Below are 26,914 nucleotides of genomic sequence, written 5' to 3' on the forward strand. Positions count from 1 at the left end.
AGCCACAATTTATACATCTTCTAGTGTTTTTGTATTTCCTCAGACTTCATATGCATAGCAGTAAAAGAAAGCATACCTTTTCGTCAGCCTCGATTATTCTCGTGTGCTAAATCCGAGTTCACTGTAATGAGAAAAATGCAGAGACAACTTCTTCTTCCATGACTGACCGCTATAACTGAAGGATCCCATGTCTTAATGTTGGACTGAAAAGTTAATATGCAGATAAGGCATCACTGCTTGCAGTGTATGATGGGATTTTTCATGTGTTGAACTTAGTAGTAGCAGGCTTCTGGACCTGAGTCATAGCACATGCATAGATCTCTAGACAGCAGGAGTTTTTGTAAAATCAAGTCAGTATATTTATCTACGGTAAAACGTTGCTACAAAGCATCAGCTTTAAACATCGAGAGCCCCGTCTGAACAAACGGGCGTCTGATACTAATACCTAACCTCCATTCTTCATATTATTATTATTATTATTATTTATTTTCTTCTTTTTTTTTTTAAATCTTCATGATGCCTAAGTTTTCCGTCATTGCTCTACAGTCAGGCTCAGCGTTCCCCAAGTCCTTCCAGATCCTTCATGAGAGTAAACGCATGAACCGCAGACCTCACAAACTTCCAAGTTTTGCATATAACAACTTTGCCGTTTGTGAGTTTAATACAGTACGCAAATTTTCCCCACTGCGGTATTCAACACGTCTCCAAAATTCACCTTTTTTCTCGCACTGCTAACCTTTTACAAAATGAGCTAAAAATGTCAAAATGAGATTATTCAGTCTGTGGCACTGGTCATGCATTCCAACATCAGTCCCATTGTTTAAATAACTTGTTTAAATCTTTATTTTTTGCAAGCCTTGAAAGCACCAAACCAAATGAAAGAAAGGAATACGAGTTCAGCCTCTGGGATGCTGGACTCCTCCCCTGTGGTTTTTTTTTCTTCTTCTTTTTTTCTTTTATCGGGCACAAGTAAACAATGTGAGAGTATCGAGTTCGTACTTCATCGAGCATTGTGCACCCTGCCACGGTTCAGGGAGCACAGCAGGAGCCGCCTGCTCTCTCCCTGTTCATCACATTCAGTAACAGGCCAGCTGTTGCCCTCTTCAGAAGTGGTCAATGAGCACAGACACACAGTTTGCACCCACCAGGTAGTTTGGATCTCCGGGGAGAGATTTGTTCTGCCAGGTCTTGGGATCACCTGCGGGGGAAGACAAAGACAAGACGTCAGCCGCAAAGAGCGTCTCTCTCCCTCTTTTACCGCTCATAACATGACTTAGAAGGAGTCAAGTGCATGAACTTAGTGAAGGATGTTTTTATGGTCTTGGTGGGTTATTCTTGCTATTTCTCAAATTCGTGTGTTTAATATTCCAAAACATCTGTCAGTGTGTGAGGTCAGCTGCCAATCTCACACCTACACTCGCAATGGGAACGACCCTTCATGTTTGAGCCGTCAACTCAAACGGCACGACTTAGTCAGCACTTTGATTCCTCTACATGCTGCATAAAGCAAACAAAGTGAAGGTGCGAGTTTCACCCTGAAGCCCTGGAGCTCAAAATAGTTCTGTAAATCAGAGCGTGTGTGTAAAATTGTGAACTATCTCTTTAAAGCGTTAGTATCCCAACACAGGTCAGGGGTCAGACAGGACCTTTTAATACTTAGGTCACCATATGTTTATGTTAGATGCATCATCAATGCAACATTCAGAGTGCTTAACATTAACCATTAGTCTTGGTGATCGGTTTATGTTTGAATTATTTATGTATGTATAACGTTACTAAATGAAATAATAATATGTAATAAAGAGGGAATGAAGCTTTGTTACTCCAAACAGAAGTTGGTAGAGATTCTCAAAACTGAAATTACAAACTGCATGTCTTCTCAATGAAAGAAAACACTCCAGTTACCAAAAAAGTTGCGTAACAAAAGGGTTGCAGCGAGGCGTCTAAGAGTTATCAAACACGGCTCTGTACTTCCTATTACGCATGAAAAGAAGAAGAAGTTGTAGAAATAAAGGGAATATGGGAAACTGAAGAAATGGTGAAATGAGAGACATGAAGAAAGCTCTCCTTCATCACCAAAGCCCACAGACCCAAAAAGGACAGAGAGAGGACAGCGTACCCGACGAGGAGTCGGAGGATTTTAGAGCAAAAGACCAACCATCAGGGGTCATAGATGCACAGTGAGGTAAGCGCAGCTCCACTGGCTTCAGGAACTTCAGTCCGTGAGGGCCACACATCACCAGTGGGCTTAGCAGCGTTTCTCCTACATGGACACACATCGAGACTTCGTTATGCAAAAGCGCAGCAATGACTCAGCGCACACACCCAAACACAATCCTGACCGTACATCTGCTTTTAATTACCTCGGCGTCTACACACAGCTTTACATTCATCTATTCTCACTCCTCAGGCTATTTTCCACTGCGTGGTAACACTCAAGCTGTGATAGGTCACTGAACCTATAAGAGCTTATACTGTAGCGATAGTCTGGCGGGACATAATATCATAATAACAATAGCAATCATCATTTAACAGAGAAGTGGCTGTTTGTTTCTTGTATTGGTGATGTGCAGGAAGGCTGCAGGAACGTGGGACCGACCTTTCTCCTTGTCCAGGGGGGGCAGGATGCTGTTGTCCCGGCACACCTTGAAGTAAATCTCCTGCTCCACGCTCTCGGGGATGGCACCCTGGGGGATGATGATGCTGACGCCCGTCTCGATGGAGCTCAGGACTCCGCCGTTACAGTTGAAGATCCCTCGCGCCGTGGCCACCACCGTGTGCCCTTCGTCCTCGTCATCGTCGTCCAACGCGCTGGGGCTGAAGGATAGAGGGGAAAGGTCAGCATCGTCGGTCGGAACAAGAGTGGATACACATGAGTGATTTAGCATTTACTCTCCTCGACCTCAGGGCTCTTGGCCAGCAGGAGGAAGCGGTTCTCGGTGGTTTTACCTTACAGGGATGGCTTTGGGGATGGCATTGATGTTATTGTGCTGGTATTTGGGCCTGTTGTCCATAGTGCGAGTGAAGGTGTCCAGGCCGCTGTCGTGATCCAGGGGCTGTGGTGACAGTGGAAGCTTCCCTCCGCCGTTGTTACTCACCACACTGGGCTTGCTGAGCAGGTCTGTCTTCACCTGTGTGTCATTGGGCAGCAGGTTGTGGTTGAACTTGGGGCTCTCAAACTTGCGTTCGAACGGCCGTGCCGAGCTGGTGTAAGGCTTGGGAACGTAGCGGTTGTAGCCGGTGGGAGCGGGAGTGCCCAGAGTTTTTGGGGGCGCTTCGGTGCCGTTGACGGGGGACTTGTCAGAGAGGCCTCTGGATGGCAGGTAGCCCCCTGGTGAGGACTCGTCCCTGCTTGGAGGCCTCAGAGCCACCAGCTCAGGTTTAGGAGAGCTCAACAGCTCGGGTATGGGGTTTGCTGGAAATACAAGGCATGATAAAATTATAATGTCTTGTCTGATGTAACACAGAAAATAATAAACGAGACGACTAGAAGACTGAGCACCCGGCAGGTTGTGATCTTACCATCAGTGGGGCTGAGTTTGGGCAGCGTGTTGGGTGGGATTGCAGGGGGATGCGGCGCAAACTGGGAGGAGGGACTGATCTGGGGCAGAGGCTCATAGCGTTTCTCCACTGGACTCACCTTCTCCAAAGACTCAACCCTACAGTTGGCAGACGGCAAACAGCACAGGTTAATCAAGAGCAGTGATTCCCGGTGCGAGTGAACTAGACCTGACCTGTTTTTGATGTGTGGCATGCAGTTAGACCTGTTGTATGGGTAAGACAGTTGGGCTGGTTTGGGCGGATCGTGGAAGCGATTAATGCCAGGAGGGGGCTGGCCCATGGCCTTGCTGTCAAAGCTACGCCGGTCAAAGTAGGACAACTGCTTCCTGTAATACTCCTCATCCTCATCTGGGTCATAGTGGTTGGTGCGGCCCATATCGTCCAGGGGTTTGGACTGTGGCTTCTGTGGCTCAGGAGTCCTACAGAGAAAGTCAAAGCGATTCACTAAAGAGCCGCAATGATTTACCAGCATGTAAGAATTCAAAACAGCGGGTTAGTGGATCTGCCGAGGTGCAGATTCTTACATTTCTACCAGGGTTTTGGTTAGCAGGTGCCACTATTCACCTTTTAGTATCTGATAATGTTCAAACCACACTAATAACCTTAGTGTGGTTTGCTGCATATTGACTGATGTCCACTAGATGGAGCACAAACAATAATGTATGGATTTGGAGACGCCGCTGCAAAGATGAACGTAGTGTCCTTCACCCAGCCGCTCTGCAGCCAGGATGCTGTAATGAGGAAGACGTACCTGTAGGACTTCTCCTGCTCCAGGTTGCTGAGGGAATTGGCCTTGAGCACCGGACCAGGAACACTCACAGGTTTAGGAACCTCTGCAGGCTGGAAAATAACAGGGATGTCTTCAGAATGTATTACCTTTCACACACACACGTCTACTGCTGCATGTGACGGGGGAAAATAATTTTGCAGAATCTATCAAAATCTAGAAGAATATTGTTGTCTTTATGTTTGACAGGTTTTTCCACGGTAACCAAAGAAGAGGAGGTTGATATCATTTACACTCCTGAGAAAAAAAGCTTCAATAATGTCTGTGTAATGGGAAAGGGGCCGCTTGAATAATTGTTTCACACCATGATAGCAAAAGGCTTTTCCTCTTTGTTTATGAATGTTCCTTTATGTCAATTAAATAATTTGTGACAGGATTACTTTCAAGTCAGGATTTATATTACCACCTTAAATAGAGTGAGAGATTGGGGAGGGGTAGGGGGGCTCAGAGGTGGTCCTGTGAGGAACTTTACCCTGAGTGCTGATGAATCTCCTTCTTTAGCCCTGTCCATAGACACAGAACGCTTGTTCTCAAACATCTTGACTCTATTGAGCACCGACTGGGGTTTCATTGCTGGGTCCTCATCCTGGTCATCTCGGGGTAGAGGGGGGAGCGCCTTACTGCCTGGAGTCACCGCTGGCTCAGCTGGGGAGGGCAGGGTCTCTGGTTTTGGAGGGGGAAGGGTGGGTTCAGAGTTCATCATAGGCTCATGTAGCCCTGGCTTGTATGCCCGGTTGGAAGGCCCAGATATGTAGGTGGGCCTCAGACCAGAGTCGGCGTAATACTGCTTCGGAGGCTCGGGTGATCTGGGTGAATTAATGGGGAATCCGTGTTCTGCCTCATAAGGTGAGCGGGCGTCGTAGCCTGCTGGGGCCGGGGGCGGCGGCGGCTCATCGTAACGAATGGGCCCGGGCTTATTGTGGCGTGGTCTGCCATCGTAGCCCACGGCTGGTGCCTCATCGTAGCGCGGCTGCGGGGGGCTGTAGTCCCTCCCTGGCCCGTCCTCATATGGGGACCTGGGGTTATAGCCCATGGGTTGCTGGTGGCCTGGCTGGTAACCTGCGGGTTGGGATGAGGTCTGCTGGTCGTAGGGGGGCCATTGTTCATTGTAATGAGGCACACGGTTGTCGTAGTGCAGGTGAGAGTCAGAGTTGTGAGGCTTTGGTTCTGCGTAGCCGCCTCCATCGTATCCATAAGGCGGGTGGTCGTACTCACGGTATGGCTGTTTGTCCTGGTAGGGGGGCTGGTGACTATAGCTCAGAGACTGCTTCAGGCCATGGTTGACTCGCACAGATTCCTCCATACTGTACAGGTCTTTCTTGTACATCTGTGAAGAAACAATCATAGTAAATAAATACATCAATCACATCTGTATCATTCTGATCTTATGATGAGGGACAGAAAGCAGTCAGGGAAAAGTCCTTTTTCCCAACACCAGATAAAGATAAACACTGAAAACAAATGATTAGAAAATTCCTACTACCAAGTGCAATTTCACAAGCAGACCTTTATCCATTGTCCCAAAACACCTCTGAATGCCTGTTTGACAAGATGCCTTTCATGAATGATAACAATCCATAGGTTTAATAGTGAATCTCATACGTCGTCACGTTTTGCAATGAATGCACTAACAAGCAATTTGTTCATTTCTGAAAGGCCTCATTTCAAACGTATGATGTGTAGCCTGGAGACAGCAAATCTAGTAACAGTGCTTCCTATGGAGGACGGCTGATTTGTTGACATTTATTAAGGACGATACAACTACATAGAAAACATAATGCAGAGTGTTGATGCACTTTTCTTTTTCCATAGGGAGAATTGCTTGATAGAAGTATTTTTCAACGGTACTGTCTGCAGGTTAGCTGTCATCATGCAACCAACATTCAGTTTGCATTTAATGCAATGTCAACTACTGGCACTACAACAGACGAAACATCTAGCACTATGATGCCACTGCAAGTGCTACTATCGTTCATCTACAGAAGAGTTAAAGCTGAAAGGAACCCAAAAACATTAGAGCCATGCAAAGGAAGTACAAGGCTACAGTTATGGCTGGTTGTGGATGTCTTCATCCTGGTCAAAGACTCAGATGCACCAGTCCTTCTGGCCTCGCAGCCCACTGTGGCATAGTATGTGGACTAGTCTGTCGCACATTTTCTCTGGGGGTCAGAGGCACACAGTGGGCTCAGTGAGTCACACAGCGTGGGCAGTTCATGCAGAGAGCGAGTGGAAAGCATGTGCGAGAAGACAGGCAGTTAAAACAGCAGGCTGGGGCCCAGGCCCGGTCCGAGTGTCTGGTGAAACAGCAGCGGGTACCTTTGGTTCTGGACCAGGCGGTCCAGACGGATGGGGTTCATGTGGTGGTGGTGGTGGTGGTGGTAGGGGCAGATTAAGCTCAGGGGCAGGACTGGGGCTGCTAAGTGAGTCACCCTGAGGAGCTGCAGCTGCAGCAGGTGGCTCCTCTAGGTGTAAACCCTCTAGCTGTACAGGCTGCTCAACGGCAGGGGGGGCTACCACGGTTGGAGACAGCGAGGGCATGGATAGAGCAGCCTCATCTTGCTGTGAAGTATTGTTAAGAGACATTTATAACACAGCATGCCAAGGGCACACAAAGAACAGCTCACCCCTTCTTCTTCTTACACTGAATCATTTTTACACCAGCCAGAAAATGCATTTGTAAAAATGTGGTTAGAAGAGAAAACATACCAGTAGCTTCTAAAACAGGTTGATACTTAGCAAAGAACACTGGCATGTAACAAAGTTGAGGACACAGGATTGAACATGAATGAGCTATTAAATCTTTTCTTCAGTCACATACTTTAGTCAAAGACTAAAGCCAAAAGCATCAGATATGGACATTACCTGCTGAGGAGCCGCCATCTTGAACCCAGCTGGGTCCATGCGATTTGCTGGATCAGGTTGCGCGGGGTGCTGGTATCCAGGGTAACCCGGGGCGTCCTGAATTACAGGCGGGTCTTCTCGCACTGGCTCAGATGAGCGGGTGATGGCGGGCTCAGTGGGCAGACCAACCTCGTCGTTCAAAGTCTCATCCAGTTCTTGGTCTGTGTACGCGCCGCCCTCTGTGTCCGTGTCCTCGTAGTCAGACGTGTGGCGGCTGTCTGTGCTGTACATGGAGTATTCGCTGCCTGGCGCCGACAGGTAGGACAGGCGATCGTCGTGGATATCCAAGTCATCCTCTGTAGTGCCATCCGCCTGAACAGAGCAGAGCAGAGAAATCAACTTGTGTCCTTTCTTCAGACAGATTAGCAGAATCTCCAAACAAATATTCCAGTTTGGGTCATATTTGAATTCCATGGCACTGAACACTCACCTTTCCCTCTGACACCCAGACCAGCTGGTTCTGCTGTTGTTGGATGGTCTCTTTAAGAGCTCCATACCAGCCTTCATTCATGTTGTTCAAGTTGATGGTAGCTGTTAAAATACGACAGACTTGCCATCACTCCATCAAGAACAACAACACATGTAATGGAACACAATTAATATTTGTCTTGATTGTGTTTTCATATTCAGTGCCAACTCACTGGTGAAGAGGTGGTGATTATTCTTCCTCAGCTTGATGGCTCGCTCATAGAGCTTCCTGGCACTTTTCCTGGACTCTGGACACAGCCGGGTCCTCATGTTCTTCACGCCCTGCTTGTTATCAGGGTTGAGGAAGACGACGATCGGGTACCACTGAGCGTAGTTCAACCGGTCCACAGCATTGGGAGTGATGTCCAGCACAGCATGTTTGTCCTTTAGGGAGACAAAGGAATGAATGACAAATTGGAAGTGAATTTCACAAATCATAGGCAAAAACATAGAAAGATATCGGAATTTACTACCACAACAAATTCTAAATAAGAGAGGGAGGCATACTCGGTCAATGATTTGCTTGATGGTATGGAGACGAATGATTCCGGAACTCCGTTGGTCTGTTCCTGCATCCCTCGGTTCACTTTCTGAAAATGTTTTTAAAAGTAAAGTAAAGTAAGTATAAGTCATTAATCATTTATGAAGTAAAATGACAAATTTCTTAAATCCAACTTCAATGTGGGGCTTTTCTGTCTGACATCGCTGTAAATTCAATTCTTTTGGGACTTTAAAGTGATCTTATTCACAAAATGATAAATCAAATCATCTGAACAAATGATCAGTAGATTAAGTTAACATAAAAGTGACAGCTCTATCTATTTTAGTTGGGAGTTCTCTTTGCAACATAATGTTCAAACATACTTGCGAGCTCAAAAAGATCCGTCTCTTCTCTGGCAAGTTTTTCTCGAGCCACATCAGCAATGGGCCCAAATATCACCACAGGCCTCAGGAATCCAGCTGCACAAAGTCAAAGGAAGTTAACAGACTCACAATGTGCATGTAGTCATATATTTCTCTACACAGGAGAGAGGACGCATTTAGATTTCTCACCCTCTCTTAGCACAACCCGCTCGTATGCTGGGAATTTAGTTTGGACAGGCTGGGAAGAAAGGTCCTCCCTGCTCTTCCTCAAATTCCTCTTTGAGCTGCGAAGGCCACGGAACCTCCAGAAGTCGGCCCTGTCACCCCCTGCTGTTTTGGGGAGTGTGTACTGCACGCTGGAGAGCTGCTCAGCCCTGCGGACAAATGGCAGGAAGAGGGACACTTATCATGAAGGTCAGGTCTCGTGTTTAATGGAGCTATGAAGACAATCAACATATCTGGCACTAACGAGGGATGTGTCATGATGTACTATTGAAAACTCCTGTGCAGCCAATGCAGTTACCTGTTTTTGTTGGGGATAATGCCCCTCTCCACTTCCTGGTGGTTCTTGCCGATGCGAATAGCCAACCAGGACCCCAGCTTGCCGTTGTAGAGCGTGTCGACCACACGGAACACCTCCCCCTTGTTAAAGCTCAACCCATATGGAGATTCCTTCTCGTATTCAAAGTGTGTCCGAATGTAGAAGGAGTCGCCAACGTCTGACTCCACAATCCGGCGATACACTAAACAGAGCAGTAAGTCAGACCCAGAGGACACGAGACCGACAGAAGTGTATCTCTAATCTCGCTCATGTCACTTACCATCTTTCTTCTTCTGGGCCAGGATGGTGACCTCTTCACCTTTAGGAAGGTCCAGCAGGAACAGCACCGCCTCTTCTCGGATTATGTTGGCAAAATCTACATTGTTTACCTGGTGTTCGGGACAACAGATGTGATATGAATGCATTAAGTATAATTGTGGTTTTGGGTAACACATTTCAGAGTATAATAAGTGTAATGCTTTCTGTGGTTTGAAGCTTTTAAATGATCTCAAATGAGTATCATCTATCCTATAATAAATGCATGTCAATCTCAGTTTACGTTAAGGTTTACATAGCCCCTCTTGTTCTCAGCATTGCCTCGGTTACTGCAGGTTTTACTGCACTGCAAGGACCCGAGACATTCCTCATTATACATGGGGAAAGGCAGAGGTACAAACAGAAAGATAAATGGCTGTGAAGAAATGGGACAAACACAGCTAGAGGAAACAGTTTTTGTGTGTGTGTGTGTGTGTGTGTGTGTGTGTGTGTGTGTGTGTGTGTGTGTGTGTGTGTGTGTGTGTGTGTGTGTCTGCTCCCTTAGGGCCATTGCTAGGAGACCAGCCCAGAGGTACAGGAATTTTTAGAGAAGCCAGTGTGTGTAACCATGACCAAAAGGGGAAAGTTTGGGGATGCACACCGTAAAAGACTTTGCAACCTTCATTGTTAAAGACAGACAATAAAAAAAAAAAAAGTATTTATAGTACACTTTAAATATACAGTAACAGCTACTATAATATCTAATATGTATATTTGAGATAATTGTACTTGTTCAAGTACTTATTCATCTTATTCAGTTGTTAATTTTGCAGTTAGGTCACGGAAACATGAAATATCTCACCCTGAGAATTTGGTCGCCCTCCTCCAGGCCCTCTTTAGCAGCTGGGCTGTCCTCCAGCACTCCGGCGACGAAGATGCCCACATCATTCCCCCCAGCCAGTCGCAACCCGACGCTCTCACCCTTCTTGAATTTCACCAGCTTCATGCTTGGCCTGAGGACGGGGACAGAGACAATAGGTCGGGCTGATTTTGTGATGGCACAACACTATTTCCTTTTCCTCCCTCCCAATACCAATTACACTTCATGAATTTTAAGTGAGTCTTGGCCCAGACAGGTTCCTCTATTGTCAGCTGTTTATTCAGAGTGTTAACTGTTATATTGCCTGTGGCCGTATCGCAATTTAATTCAATTAATCCCTACCCGAAACTTATGAATATGAATGTAGCTTGGACCTGAGCCTTACTTAGGACCCAGATTGGTTCTCAGTTCCTAGGAACCAAATGTACCCGTGTTGACCTCCAGGTGTGGTGCATCAGATGTCATGATTCATACAGACAGTGGGATGACAGTGCATGGGAGCGTTTCAGAAAGGTTTTTCTGAGATGTGCTGGTTCTGCACCAAATATGACTTTCATCATGACAGCTGCCTTCAGGCTTATCTACCCATGAAAGTTTTACAGAAGTTTTTATTTTATGGATTTAAAGATATGATGTGCTCCTTACCGTAGGATGCTTTCATCGTGGGCAGCACTTGGCACAGGGGCATCAGAGGGACTGACTGGCAGGTCTACATCTGGCTGTCCAGGCTGAGCGTACACTGGCTTGGGCTCTGAATGGACAAAACAAACAGACTGATAATGAACATACATACATACATACATACATACATGAAGTTACCAATATAAGAAATACAATCAACAATGCATCCGTTGAACTGAGAAAGCACGTACAGATGAAAGTTGCTTGTAAACATAAAGCAAAGCATTCTCACACAGACACACAGACACACACTTAGGGCACAGTGTCCTGAGTAGAGAGGTCAAACAGACAGGCAGCAGGGCGCTGCAGGCTGGGAGGGGCGTCAGAGTCGATCAAGTCATACAGTTTATTTCCACTTGGTTCCAGGCAAACTCTGCCAGACTCAGCAAGCTCCTGGATTTGACTTTTTTGTTAGTTATGCCATTATAAAGGGCAACTGACTGGTTCAAACAAGGTTCCTTTCACCATTACAGAGCCATTTAAGGTTCTATTGCTAATGAGAAGGATACATGGGTGTCTGGGTGTTGTATTTCCTTCAGGGTTCTGAGATTAAGTCTGAGAGATATGGACTTGGGAGAGAGTTCAAGAGAAGACATTTATCTCTTAAATAGCCAAACAAAGGGTTGTTTGAGTGGCTTGTGGTTGTAGCTCTGACCTGGGAGTGGTGGCAGCTGTTTGTCCTCTCTGGAAATAGCTGATTCCTTCGGTTTAGGCAGAGGAATTTCCTCTGGTAGCTTCGATGGTGTTGAAGCAGGTTTTGAGAGCCGTTCGTCATCGCGACTTCTGTGACTGTAGACAAGAATAGATGTGTTTGTACAATTTATGTTTTTAGAAAAGAAAGGAGATTATAAATAGTACATTAAGGAGAGAAAGAACTTTGAGGCTCTACCAAGGTCGTACACTGCTGAATACAAAACCTTGACTGAATGTAAGTTTTCAAAGCTCATCACACTGCAGAGGTCTTTGTGCGCTACCCGGGGAATGAAAAAAAGTCTGAGGCACCATCAAAGTCTTGAAGGTCACCACTTTGTCTTCCCTCGTTTGGTCTATTTTTAGCTCAGTTTATCCACTGTGACAGAGTGGATTCTGATTCTGGTAGCACAACTTTTAGTGTGTCGTGATAAATGTTGGCATTCATAGATTGTTCCTCAATGTGGACGCAGAAGGAGCCCGGTGCTTTGGTTCCACTCAGAAGTCAAACCTCAAAGTCACATGGCTGCGCACGAGCAAGACTTCACACTGAGGAAACACGGCTTTCTTCACACAAAGAGGCAGAGCTGGAGAGAGGGGGGAAAAAAAACGGCCTTTTCTAAACGTCCTGGCAGAGGCCCTTCTGTTAACTGCCAGCTTCCTTCAACTGCGAGCTGAGGCCGAAGGTCGCACATCAGACCCCAGATAAACAACATCCCGTCCCAACCTCCGCTTCCTGTTAATAAAAGCTTCCTTCAACTACGTGTTCAGGTGGTGTGGATTCAGCGTTATTTAGTCATGAGATCCGGCGCTCTGGGACATCTTAATACGATCAGACATCCTTAAATATAACAGAAGTCTCTGCAAATGCTCAGCCGTGAGAGGAGACCGGGCGACTGGTGACGCTGATAGCTGGTGACTTTCCTGTCGTTCCCTCATATTTGGACACGCTGCCCTTGTGTCAAACAAGTAGTCGGATTTGCCCATTCAAAAACAACAATTCAGCACACCAGAGGTCGTGTGGCATTTTCACAGAGCCAATCCCCGAGTCAAAACAAGACCCGAGATGACATAATAATGCCTCTGTAATATTTTCATCGGATAATCCTCGGTATTGGAACCCGGAACACTGATTTCCCTGGTGTGAGCGTTCCGTGGTTACACACCAGCCAGAGTTCATCAAATATTCATCACCTCTCTATTGCAGTGGTGTTGGTGAGGACACTTTGAATACACAACTCTAGCTCTACTCATCTGTTAATCCACTTCAAATCTATTGAGGATTTACGGCTACCGCTAAGAACTATTTACAAAGGGCAAGGACGCCAAACTTACGGTATTCTCCAACTGCTGGTGTATGAGAGAATAAATGAGGCAATATTAAACAGTTATGAACACTCCATTTTTGTTCCATGACCTAGATGTTAGAATGTTGCAAAATTATCTTATTCCGAAGACAAAAATACAGGAAATACAAAAGTCTAACAGTGAATTTGAAGCTGGTCAAATCTAAATGGCTAAAATTCATATTTGTGGATGACAACCTCACCTGCCATTGCTGATTTGAGGGGGGGAGTGTCTGGAGTGGTCTGAGGGTTCAGAGCGTCTGTCTGGAGAGTGGGAGCGGCTGCTGCGACGCCTGTCATGCGATCGATTGGAATGGTCGGAGGCCAGAGAATGGATGTCTGAAATGTCTGGGTCAAAGAGAAAATCCCAGTTCAGTGACCAAACGCCCACACAAGCCTCAGCTGAGTCTTAATGTAGCTGAGCCCAAACACTTAACACCTCCCTCTCACCATCTCTGTCAGAGGCGTTTGCTGAAGGAATGCTGTCGTCGAGGTCAGGGATGTTCAGCAGTGTGGCCCTGTCGTCCCTCTGAACAACCATTTTTAGCTTGCCCTTTGACCTTTCTATTAGCTTCTTGGCGTCGATCAAGGAGAGGTTCTCCGTCACTGTGCCATTGATCTGAAAGAATCAGAAAGACATCCTTAGCGTCTAAGATGACAACCGGCAATTTTTCTGCAGTGCTAAAACTGAAATTGAACCACTAACTCAATAATAAAAACAGTTCCATCTTTTAATCATTGACATCGAGTGAAATGAATCTTCACCATCTGCCTTTTTGTCTCGCGCTCCCTCTCTCTCTCTCTCTCCCTCACCTTCAGCACAACATCCCCTTCCTGGATGTTGCCGTCCCTGGCTGCCAGGCTCTCTGGGGAAATGTCCTTGACAAAGATGTGGCTGGCCAGGCGCAGGCCATATTCTGCTTACAAAGTGAACGACAGCAACAAAAATGGTGTTAGCACAGAGTTTACAAGGAATTCACACTTGGCTGTCAAATGCTGCTCCCACTGGGATTAAAGATTATTTGTTCTTTTACTTAGATTTACTTGCGTTAATTTGGATTTTTGCTGTGGATGGAAAGTTCTGCTTACTTTGGCTGTTAACCAACCCTGATCTAGAAGCGGTTTTCTCTTAAAACAAACAAACAAAAAACAAACAAACAACTGTCTGATAATCTGGTAAATAATGAAAATGCGTTTCTTTGTCTCAGAATTTGTGAGCCTCACCTTCATTCTTACGGGATTTGACAAGCGTGACTTTGGCAGGACGTGGGGGCAGGTTGTGCGAGCGGTGATCTGAGCGCGGGGAGAGACTCCTCTCCCGTGAGCCGCTGCGTTCGCGCTCCCTGTCCCTACGCCCGCTGCTGCGACCGCTGCGCCTACTCATGGCCCCGCCTAAGCCACTGTAGGCCGTGCTACGTCCACTCCGCGTCTCGTATATCTCTTCATCATAACTGTCCTCCTCCTCGTCGTGCTCGGACATGGTCTCCCTCTCCCCTAGGCGGCCCATGGGGACGTGCACCTTCCTCTTTCGTCTGATTGTCTGGCGGGAGGAAATGAGACGTGAGATCAGTTTAGATGACCCGAACGCTTTGGGTCATTTCTCCCACAAATTCATCATGACCACCAAGAGAAAGGTGCAAAGTCTTTAAACAGAATGCAGAAGGCTGTGTGATGTTGACACTCACAATTTTGGCAATTTTCCCACTCTTGCGAAGCTGCTGGACTGCGTATGCATGCTCCACATTGTCCATGGAGACAGCATTGACCATAACAACTCTGTCATTTTCCCTAGAGAGGGGACACACGGGTCAGACATGCTGGAGACATTCAGGGAGGCAGGCAGGGTCATTTATTATTACTAACAAGCCATCTGATCAGGCTGCCAATAATGGAACAAAATCTTACTGCAGCAGGCCTTCAGCCGGGCCTCCTTTCAGCACGTCTGAGATAACGATGGAGGTCTCACCACTCTGAAAATGAGGGTTGTCCCGACCGCCTGATATGGCTATCCCAAAGCCAAACCCTGGTGCCTGAACACAGAGAAACACACATTTAGACATTCATCCAGCTATTACAGTGGGAAACCTGCCAGTAGATATCCCACCTGAATCGCATGTTTCTATTTTTTTAGCTGTAACTAAACAAATCAATACATTAAGTCCTCTTAAGGTCTCCCTGCCAACAAGCTCGCAGGTGGACAGCGTTCCAACACTGAAGGATGCAGATACTCACCCTGTGTAGTGTTACTGTGTGCTGTTCCCAAATGACAGTCTCCTCCATTGCTGCGCTCTGTAAGACACAGACACACGAGAACATTTAACTTCAATGACAGGTCAGAAGCACCAGGCGTTGTTTGTTTACTAGTCAAAAGAAGTAAAACAACAAATAGAAAATGTGTCTATTGAGTGGACAGATCGATAACTGAGGTTCAACCTAAATAAACATGTCCCTAAGCAAGGCACTAAACACAAGGATGAGCATATACCTTATATAATATTCGGTTGAGAAAAAGTGAGTGCAGTGTTAGGAAGGTTTGCTTTTTCCCTTTATAAATAACAGCCACCGGGGGGATTTAGGGTTAATCTAGTTCCATAATTTCTGCATTGCAGGTAAAGGCAAAGACTACACACTGAGTCACATTAAACCTTAAAAGCTGCCCTATAAAATACAGCAGAAAACAAGTAAGAACAACAGCACAATATGACATCATTAAGTTGAATCATGTAACAGTAAATGTTTGTAGCCCATTTACACTCAATTTCCTCTGGTAAGCAAAGAAGCGTTTTATTATACTCTCAAGCTCCGTTTCTGTGTTGTTTCATTTGCAAAAATTTAAATGGTCTGTACACGCAGAGGGCACAGGAGATACACACACACACACAGACACACAAACACACACACACACACACAGAGTAGAGTGTGATTCCTGCCGTCAAACATGTAGGTATACTTTCCTTTATGGCTAGTTTCTTGGTTACGGCGCATTGAATGCAATAGGTACCATGATTTAAAAGAAAAATCCTTTATATGCTGCATATATACTGTATATTAAGACTACACTGGCTGTGAGACTTAATATAAAAAGTAATACACCTTCCTTCATATTAATAACCAATCTAATCCAGAGGAGACAGGACAGCGTGCTGTTAGGACAGTGCTGTCATCCGACCCAAATAGATCTCCTTTTATGCCGTTTCACCTTCACCCCCCCTCCTCCCCATCTCACAACGCATTTTGCATTCAATGACTGTGTATAAAATACTATCAGGTCCATCCCAATGGAGCATATTACAACCTGCACCACAGTGGCATGTGCAGTAACCCCCATTTGTCATCTAAACTGATGGGAGGTCCGTGACCTTAATATGTGAAACTGTCACATTTCCATGCTGCTTTGCCAGGTAATTTCTTTGACCCCCTTCAACACTTACAACCAGCAAAACACATAAGAAGGAATGAGCTCATGTGGCAGAACATTAAAGCATAATGAAAGATGAAGGGGGATAAATCTTCCATTAGAAGCAGCATCAGACCCTGAGCTTAATACCCTGCTGGCACCTTCAGCATGATACCTTCACTGCCCTCCAAGAGCCCGGAGCATTATCCTAAACGGCTTTTAACTTAAAAGGTATTCATAACCACATCTTAGATAAACCCCAGGTGAAATAAAAACAAACAAAACAAACCCTTTGAAGCAAAATCATTTCCGATTTTAAAGAAATGTCTTACTCTTTTAATCCATGATGGCAAAGCTCAGTGTGAACAAACGAGCCGGTTCCTCTGCCGTCCCGTTATTTTGTTTTTACCACCCAGGTTTTCCTCCTTCTTGTTGGCCTAATGTTAACTAGCGTATGGGAACTCGGACGCTACAAGTATCCCCACAAGTTCCCCGGTTTGACAGCAACAGTCAAACTCCTTGAGCCCCTTATGGTGGAACTGGCACAAAGGGCGGGTGAACAAAAGTTTGAAAGAGGGAACTCCCCCTGGCCTTTTACACTGAATACGCCGCACTTGAGAGGAAAAAAAAAAAAAGCCATGTGAATACCAACAAGACAGCTGAAAACAGAGACATGAATTCTTACTGGAAAGTTTGCTCTTAGGAGGAGGATTTATGCCCGTGTTGTGCACTGTGGAAATGCTGATGCAAAGAATATTTGGTGGAGATTTATCGAGGGTTAACCACCGGATTGCAAAGTTAAAGAAGGCATTTGTTTCCAATTGAGTACCACTTTCAGAAATCCATCATGGGAATTTATGCAACATAAGACATTTGCATAAACAAATGCACAATGTTGCAATCGGGGTCAGGAGAAAAGTGATTTTATCGGCTGAGAAATTAATTTCAACAGAATGCCCGTCCGATACAATTAAACCTGTTTATTCATGTGTAAAGTCTGAAATTAATCAAAACAGGAGGAAAACTACAATTTCTCTTACACAAACAAACACACACTCGCACACAACCACTTTGCACGTTGAAGGGATGTAATTTTGCTTTCTCCTCCTGCAGTGCTTGTTGCTCTGGTAACAGAGGAGGAACAGTGTGGTGTTGTTCAAGTGGCCTGACATTTCCAGGCCGTGTCTGAAGGTTCCTCTCAACCACCGGAGGTTTAAAACAACAAAAAGGAAAAAACAATTCAATCAATTTAGAAATATTTTACCTTTACATACAACTGCTGACTTCATGCAAAAGGCAAGTTTAAGAGCAGTCTGCTTAACAACTAACATTCATGTCACAACAATACACATTTCTTAAAATCACAATCAAAACAAAAAAAGAGAATAAAATCTGCTCTATTCACACATTCTCACATATTCAAATTCAGCCCTATTTAAAGCCCAAGCAGATAATAAGACAGACAAGTACAAGTAAGAGAAAGTAATGTCAAAACAACAATGTGCCACCGTGCCCTAAACACACAGCGCTGCTCCTCGGTGCAGTATGTCATTAATGCTGTCAGCATCCAGTGACTGATGGCTTTCTGTGGCCCTTTTTGCCCATAAACAACCGGTGCCAACAGACGCTCTGTGCCACGAGTCGGAGCCAGGCCTGGCCACTGCTGCGCTGTGGTGCACAGTGGGTGCACACCATGCCGTTGGGCCACGCTTGGGGGATTACAACCAAGCAACTTGGGAGCCAGGAATACAAGACAGATGGAAAGGAGAGGACAGGAAAGCCGGGGTGTGTTGAGTCAACGCTTGAATGACAAACAGCACAACTTGGGGGGACAATAATATGCTCAATGAGGTTTATCACGCTGCAGATCAAAACTATCCAATGTCGGCGAAGATCTTCATTTCTGCCTGGCAAATACGGCTGAGATCACTAAACCGAACACAAAAAATCAAAAGATTGGTTAAAAATAAATATAAATATATGCCAAATCAAAGCTGACACATTGAAATATGAGTCAACCGATCACTTTGTACTCGTCTTTAGACAGTTAAGATGATAAAGTGACAGGGGTCAAGGTGCTTATCTTCACATTCTGCTTAAAATTCTCGTCACTTAACTGGAGCCACCATGTCAGTCCTGCCCCGTCTCTATTATGTTGTTTTGTTTTTTGTTGTGTTTATGTGTTCGGTAAAGCTAACAGCATTGCTTTTTTTCTTTTACAAATATACAAATATATTCACTATGAAAATGTGTACAATAGGAGAAACTCTGGCTTGCACATTAAAATCACATTTATAGTGAGTCATCATAAAACTAATCTAATACAACCCATTCACAGGAAAGATGGCGGTGTGTTTGTTTTGGAGTATCATTCTTGAATAACATTTGCTTATTTGTTTTGGAATGACTCACAACTGGGTTCTGCAGTAAGAGACTAGAGTAAGTAAGAGAGAGGATTTGAGCTGAAGTATTTAGTTAAAGAAACGAGGCAGAGCCTCATTCAATTTTGACCGCTATGGAACAGAGCGGCTAAAAATAGCTCTCATTAATTCTGCCGTTGTGATGCTGCAACGGAGAGATTTAAGGGAAACTCACAATACAATATACACACAGTTAGACGGAGACAAACATTTCTCATAGAAGTGTCAGGATGGAGAATGTGGCTATTCAAAAATGGTTTCCAAAGGGAGAAACTCTCACTCCATGCTTGGATCAATGGTCACAAATTACTGAAAGTGATGCACGCCAAAGCACCAATGTTACAATCTGGAACAAGATCATTATTCAATCAAACCAAGAATGACACCGGGTGAATGACATGGGCATAGTTAGAGAACACCGTCTAACTGGAGCCAAAAAGCAGAAAACAACAGTGGGATCACACTCCACCTTGGCTGCTGGCAGTGAAGCAGCAAACAAGTAGAATAAGATGACTGATCGCTTCCAAAATTGGAAACGATTCGCCCAGGATTGCTGACAACTGCTAAAACTCCCCTGCCTCAGATAACATATTCAAATGCTGATGAGGGTCCGTGCCACAGCGGGCGAGAGAGGCGTCCCCCCGTCCCCCCGGAGAGTTAGGTGACATTCTGCACATGCAACATGGCTTGACAGTGCACTGCGGATCTCTAATGAAGCACACACGCAGAAATGCAGCATTGCACATCTGATACGAAGGTCAAAAGATTCAATCTAGTCCACTCCCACATAAAACTTAATCACTAAACATTTGCCGGCAACGTCAACCGCATAACAACGCAATAAAAAAGGGCCACAGGCTGACAGACGTCTCGCTCGTTCCATTCATCTATTCGGTCCATTAGCTATTCAGAGAAAGTCTGATGCACAAGGGTTTAAATAGGCGGGACGGAGGTACTTACATCACTTCATGCCGGTCATTACAGAGGCAGACAAAACGTGTTTCTACTCCGCCCGTACATCCAGTGGGAGATTCCTGCAAAAGCTCGTCAGCTCAGTGCATGACCGCACCAATTAGGACGGGGAGGTACACGCCCCCCCACCTTCTCCTCTTTTTCTTGGCTCTGAAACTACTAAATTTCGGAGCACAGGTGAGAGGTTATGAAACAACCCTGAAGGCAGAGAAATGCTGGTTCAAAGCTCCACTAAAACAGTTCCTCTGCCCCATGTGGTTCAATGCCCTCTCCCTAAAATCTTTCCCCCTAAAGTTTCTCCCTCCTTTTTCAGTCTCCCCCCCCCCTAAAAAATGCTCATGGGATTGAAGCAAATTCCCTCTGGCTTGGCAACGATCTGTGTGGGATCTGCAGTTCCGCTACAGCATGGGACTCCTCTGTACTAGCGAACATCCACCCGCAGTGTAAAATGCTGTATCGGACTTAACCATTGAGGTGCCGTGTTGGACAAGAGCAGAATCCATCAATTCTCTCTGCGTGCTGAACATTACGATGACGCCCCTCTTCCCCAGGTGTGCTGCATTAAATGCATAAATTAACGTCGATTTCTCAATAACACGGCACAGATTAGTGACATTTACCAATTTGTTAATTAAAAGCTTGTAGAAAAGAGAATAACAGGCACAACATGTTAAGGCTAAACAGTGGGCAGACTGAGAAGAGAGACATTCATGACTTCATACAGAGAGGAGGAGTGTGAGAAAGTAAAATGTTGTAATGTGAACATATAAACAGTAGCGAAAAATGCAGTTTAACAGCTATTTTACAGTGGAATCCATTTCCACCTTCCAGCAGTTACATTACATTACATTACATTACGATCATTTGGCAGACGCTTTTATCCAAAGCGACTGACATTACATTACCACCCTTCGCAGAGGGGGGAGCAATTGAGGGTTCGGTGCCTTGCTCGGGGGCACCTGGGCAAGGACTCGAACCAGCTACCCTCCGGTTCCCAAGTGGAAGCTGTACCCACTGAGCTACTGCCTCCCTAAGTTGACATGTCACTGTCCTGTGTGTATGTTTCAATGGATGAAGCCAGCATAGCTTATTTGTTGCTTGTTTACACAAGTATTTCCGCAGCCTGCACTTAATAGCCCCTTAGGAAATATTTTATTACACAGACTGTAGCTGAGGTTTTAATGGGCCTCTGAGTGTGCTAACATGTAGTTTCATTACATTGTGTTACTTTACAGCCAACCACCAACTAGCGCAGACACGGCAGCATTCAGGACATGATTTACTAGGCCCAGCCATGAGTTCGCAGTACAAAATCAAACACAATCATGGACATCAGATCTTCCAGAGGAAACCATCACTGCAGCACATATTCAAATGGAAGTTCTTTGTCATTTGTTTTAGGACTGTTTCAGCTATTTTTTACATTTTAAAGGCAATTTAAAGCATCTACAGTAGCTATGACTTATAAGCGCTGAGCCTTGTGTCAGATCAGCTTGAGGACAGGCGTAACTACAGCAACAGAGGCTACTGTACTTCTACATTACAAACTGTTGTGACAACTCTTCACTGTAAAATCAATCCTAGAGCATTATACCTATAAATGCACTGAAACCAGAAATAACAAAGAATCACAAGGGTTAAAGCACACAACTGCCCCTATATTCAACATTTCTGCCACTAAAAATATAAATGAGGAGACATAAAAATGCCCTCTTTATCGCCGACTGTAATGTAAGGAATGAACTCGGAATTTTAATGGATTCAAATGAATGACTGATAACTGATAGCGGATACGTAGCCTGTTTCAAATTACGACATTGCCTGTTAGCTAGGGATACATTTTCTAGTGCTCCTCATGAAAGGGAAGTGAGAGGATGAATTTGCTCGTTGCTGAGATAAATGGAACGGGTACGTCATGAGGCAGCCAGCGAAAGAACATTGAGGAGAACAAACTAATCCTTCATCACCAAAACATGCTAGCAATAAATCGACAATAAGCATTAAGCCAGTGAGTCATTCAACGAGGGAAAACTGGAAATTAGACTGCCTAAGGACTGAAGTTGATAAAAAATCGAATGATATCGTGGGCAGAAGACGTTGGCTGTAAAGAAGTGATTCCAAAGGAGACCACATGTCCAACCATGTGTCAAAAGACCAGTAGCAGTGGATTTTGTATTTTCTCATATTTTAAATTGCCCTAAAATCTCCTCGGGGACAAAAACTGCCCCATAACAAATGTCTTACTTCCCACACTGACCGAAACCTTCTCCATTGTGTGTAAAAGGTCTGCTTGCTCTCAACAAATACCTGGCATATAGCAGACTGTAATTATAAACACTGCAGTATCTGTTTATTATGAGGACGACGTCTCTTCAGGAAGGGTGAAATAGTGATGGCCACTGGCTGGAATGCATTGTTGTCACTGATCTGTGTGTGACTGACACAACACAACACAACACAACACACAGGAAGATTTTTCATCGAAAATCCATACACAAAATAAATGCACAAGCCCAAACTTGTCATAGGGATATACTGTAAAAACACACCAGGAACAATAAGACGCATTCCAGACTGAACGCTATTCAGTGAGAATACAATGTCGTTCATAAAACTAAGTCGCTCAGACTTAACGACAACAACAACAAACGATTGAGTTGGACCAACCTGACTTTAAATCCAGTCACCGCTGGCGAGCCGATGGGTTAAATTTACATTCATCAGCAGAGCCTGAGAGCGGTGACAGATTCCATACATACTTTACTCTCTCTACCAGCTTCTGTCTTCAAGTCTCAAAATAAATCATTTTCCCATCAACCAGAAGAAGCATGAGGGGAACACGGCTCGCTAATCACTACAAGTCAGCATTCCAGCACTTCAGCCTCTTCAGTTTTGTTGTTTAGGCCTATTGCATGAAGTATGCAGATTAATCTCAAATGAAAGATTATCATTATCAGTAGTAGCAGTAATATTTAATGGGATATGGGGGAAAACAAGCTAGCTAATCTATAACACCACTATCAATAGTCACAGTTGTTTTAAAAGCAACGATTCAAGAGAGAAGCGTGTTCAGGTCCAGCAGTAATGAGATAAAGTTAAGAAAGACTCTCCAGTTGTCCACCACCACCTATAGCTCAGCAGCTGTGGCTTCGATGTGACTGCAAAGTCATTATTCGCTGCCTATAGGACGACGTTGCAGCAGCTGTTTCATGTTTGAAGCATTTTATTACAGTTGGTGCAATAAGACGTACTGTATGTGCGATTCCTTTCAATCTGTTTAAATGTTTAAATTTGTAAATGCGAATCACTACTGCAGCCATGAGAAAACAAAATCCCAACTGGTTACATAATGTATAATGTGACTAATTAGCTTCTTTTATTGCTACACTGCAAAGAATCCTTTTTATCCCAGTGCTTTTTTTCTGTGCATTCCATATTTTTGACACTTGAGTCACTCATACATCTGGGACGCATCTGTCTGTATCTGACGCAAGGATAGCAAGAGACAAAAACGCTGTGTGAGACCTGCAGTGCACCTGGTGCTTGGACATAAAAGACTGAACAAAATGGCTCCATGTTACTAGTTGGCTTTTCAGTACAAACATGCAGCAGTCATTAAATCCCTCTTGTGTTTTTTAGGTATTCTCTGAGGATATCAAGAAGTTCTGATAGCACTGCATGATCTTCACTGAGACAGACAGTTCTGACATCACTCAGACTGATTCAGTATGTTCACATGCACAGCAGACTGATTTCGTTGTCTTGAGGCAAAAATTGCCACATTGACACTTTGCTTGCTACACGCTTGTAAGCAGCATGTCCAAGTGAGGTTATTCTGATTAAAAGTTCTAACATGCAGGTAAACAAACAGCGTGAGCATAAACAGAACACGCTGTGTCCCGAACAGATGTGGTAGAATATCAGCTCCAGAACTCAATCAGTCCGGTGGAAGTTATCAGCGCCCCACACTGAACACACAAGAGGGCAGGAATGTGCTGATAAGCAGCGCTGCCCACCGCCCCTCCCTTCTCTCTGTCACACAGTGATTGAAGTGAAGACAACGGAGCGAATGAAAAACACTCTTGATAAGCCAAGGTTCTGCGCTATAAGAAGAAGGAGGTTCATGCTGATATGGGATTGATTCGAGTTTTTGCAATCCTCTTCATCCCGATAATTTCACCTCCTCCTAATGGGGATTTATGATGGACTTGATTTATGCCAGGCTGAGTGAGCTTCTGTGTTACTGGAGTCACAGCCATAATGTATATATATAATGTATATATTCCATTCGTTAACACAGTAAGATCTAATTGATGAGTATGGATTCTTCTCCTTAGTACCTACACCTCTATATAAAAAAAGTTGTTATACTCTGCAAACTAAGTCATGTTTCTATAAATAGCACATTTTGAATGACACAGGCATGAACTCAACGTGTGTCAAAGTACAATATTACAGTATTAAAAAGTGTTTTTATCTTCACGCTGATCTGAATATGTTTTAACAATTACCAATATTGAAGAAGCATCTCTAGGCTATTGCAAACTCTGATCTCACATGCCACTCTCAGTTCCCCTACCATCTTTGACCTGCTTGACCAATTCCTTGTCTCAATAAAGTGTATGTACTGCTGACCATCTGCCTCTTGGACAACTATATCAAATTTGGTCAGACGTGTGTTTACTTGTACTCAAGTGTGTTCCATTGACCAAACAGGACAGTTTAATCTCCTTGACTTTGTAGAAACCATACATGCTTGTTTCTCCACACTGCACCTTATAGTAACAGACAAGATAATGTAATCCTACTACTCTATCTAACTGTATTAGCTCCTTCTCCCAGACAATTTATTGCTAATACAATCAACTGCAAAACTGCAGTCGCATCTGACTTGTGAAGGGAAACATCTGAAATGTCTGTCCTTCCAAAAGCACCATAATTCAGATTACTGTTGCCCCGATGACAGCTTAGGGCAACATGATTTACAGAACATATGGCTGTCCTTGACCAGCTAGATTATGTTTTAATCAGGCAACATGCTCCCCAGAGGGATTCCTGCCATAGCACTGACATGTTAATTACTCCCCAAAAAAGTCCCAATGAATGGTGTAATAAAGCATTTATTGGCTGATTTGTCCTCTGTTATTGTCCTACGGCCAGTGATGACATGTTGGAATGATTCCACTACAGGCAAACAATTTTGGGACGTGCAACAATGAAGTTTACCAATTATTCCATATTTAACTCAGACATTAACATTACTACAACATGATGCTTGCTTACTGGGTGAGGAAGTTGGACACTCACTGCTCTGTTCACTCAGATGGAGCAGTCACATTAGTTCAGTAGATTGTTTCACATGACTCTAATGGAAGCTTTAAACGTGCTGAAGAAGCGATGTTAAAGGAGCAGAATTGAACCAAAATCACAACGATATCCAGACTCCATGCTGATTTTATATCTTTATCTCCAGGCTCAAGTCAGACTGATAAGCAGGGAACCGTGTGCCAACCAGATAACGTCACCCGCCTGTGTTGAATGGATAACATTAAGCGAACAAACACACGGACCGGGTAATATACCGACACAACAAACAATAACAATCAGACGCGATATCATCTATCTGTATTCAACAGGTGCCGGCCGGCTGGTGTTTTATGCTCTTGTGTGTGGGGGGACAAACTTATCAAAATATGCAACCAGTTAGCGCAGACAGCTGACATGGCAGAAGGACCGGCGGGCTAAACTTAACCAGCACCCTGACAGGCTGGTACCGCTACACTCAGCTAACCAGCTAACGTTAGCCCACCACTTAACCCAAGACCCCCCAAGACCCCTCTCTGGCTTTACTGACTGACCATCAAAGCAAGGAGCGACACCGTGTGACCTTTCTAAAACCTAACAAACAATGTCATATGTCTAGCGCCTGACCTCCGTTTCGCGCCTCACACTGCCCCTCGCAGCCGTGACACTTTCTACATCGTATGCCCCCTTTCTCACAACGATACCCCCTTGGTCAAACCATCCCCTAGCTGGCCGACATTTTGTACCCATAGCTAGGCTAGCCCTCCTGAGCTAACGCTACCTGGACGCTCCGCGCACTTGCTGTGGGTACAGCCTTTCCGTTCAGTGACAGCTTGACTGCGGGGCGTTTTGTGGCGCAATTTGGCGTCTTCTACAGGCTCAGCGAAAATAAAGAAAATGCAAATCATTATACGCGTTTCCAATCAGTAGAAAACGTGACACCGTTAGCCTATTGGGTAAATAGCTAGCCCTTTAGCATAGCGCGTAGTTGTAGCTGAGGTAGCTAAGTTACCGTACCGCTCGCTTGTATCCGCAGGGGGACATACTGAGCATCCAGTCCGCTCCTGCGGCCACATGAAAAAAAATACTTCCACAAATATCGTACTCACAGAAAACACATTCACCTTCGCAAAAGCAATGGCCCTCGCGGCGTGCTTGAGGAAATCTCCCAGAAAAGGATGAGTCTTCCCGGTGTGGCTTCAGAGCAGCAGCCGCCGCACTGCAATGGCAGGCAGTGGATGAAGCCTCGCGCAGCTCTCCCCCCTCCGCTCGCTCACTTCAGCTGCTTCTCCGCCGCGGTGACACTGACAGCTTCGCCCGGAACGAACCACTCGCTTCACTCCGCGGGGGAGCAGAGATGCAGAGAAGCGGTCCACACAGCTGCAGCAGCAGCAGCAACAGCAGCAGCAGCAGGAGCAGCATCCAGCGCCATTCCTCTCAAAGCAAACCGCCGACGATGCGTGAGTGATAACGCACAGAAAATAATGAACAGTTCGTGGTGACGCACCGGGTTCCATAGAGTTTACGTCCAAGGAATGTAATCATAAGACTATTGTTAATGTAAGAACACCCGCATTGAAAACTAATCTCAGGAAATATGCCAGTCTTGAAAAATGGACTCGACCTATCTATTTTTAAATCATGGGACGATAACATGGTCGTGTAGATAAGTTGGAAATTACTGCCGCCAGTGTAATTAGACTCATTATGACCTCCCTCCTAGTTGTGACATCCACAGTTGTCTTTGTGTTGACCGGGTTATCAGAAAGGAACTGGACATATATTACTCATAATATCTCAATGGGCATGATAAGTTTGAACATCATATAGATCTATAAGAACTTTAC

At 44.9% G+C, this 26,914-nt stretch overlaps 1 protein-coding gene across 9 annotated transcripts; it reads right to left on the bottom strand.

Moving 5' to 3' along the window:
- Nucleotides 1-895: 895 nt before the first annotated feature.
- Nucleotides 896-26,372, bottom strand: tjp1b (tight junction protein 1b). 9 transcript variants are annotated; one of them, XM_076142544.1, is made up of 29 exons: nt 26,192-26,372; nt 15,207-15,263; nt 14,880-15,004; nt 14,660-14,762; nt 14,199-14,514; nt 14,064-14,102; nt 13,740-13,894; nt 13,425-13,593; nt 13,178-13,322; nt 11,594-11,727; nt 10,903-11,008; nt 10,240-10,390; nt 9,403-9,511; nt 9,105-9,324; nt 8,771-8,955; nt 8,582-8,677; nt 8,225-8,307; nt 7,891-8,101; nt 7,680-7,780; nt 7,211-7,561; nt 6,665-6,907; nt 4,821-5,675; nt 4,313-4,401; nt 3,765-3,980; nt 3,523-3,659; nt 2,950-3,415; nt 2,600-2,817; nt 2,180-2,263; nt 896-1,198 (listed from the first exon to the last, which is right to left on the bottom strand). In XM_076142544.1, the coding sequence occupies exons 2-29, from the start codon at nt 15,252-15,254 to the stop codon at nt 1,104-1,106; spliced, it is 5,250 nt and encodes a 1,749-aa protein (XP_075998659.1). In that variant the 5' UTR covers nt 15,255-15,263; nt 26,192-26,372; the 3' UTR covers nt 896-1,103. The 9 variants fall into 9 exon arrangements, with proteins under 9 accessions (XP_075998659.1, XP_075998657.1, XP_075998658.1 ...); XM_076142542.1 differs by having other exon boundaries at nt 2,159-2,263; XM_076142543.1 differs by having other exon boundaries at nt 2,159-2,263; nt 26,177-26,372.
- Between the last annotated feature and the right edge of the window lie 542 nt (nt 26,373-26,914).

The sequence above is a fragment of the Genypterus blacodes genome, unplaced genomic scaffold (genome assembly GCF_046128005.1).
Source record: "Genypterus blacodes isolate CSIRO-AG114 ecotype Tasmania unplaced genomic scaffold, CSIRO-AGI_Gbla_v1 ptg000021l_1, whole genome shotgun sequence".
Classification (NCBI taxonomy): domain Eukaryota; kingdom Metazoa; phylum Chordata; class Actinopteri; order Ophidiiformes; family Ophidiidae; genus Genypterus; species Genypterus blacodes.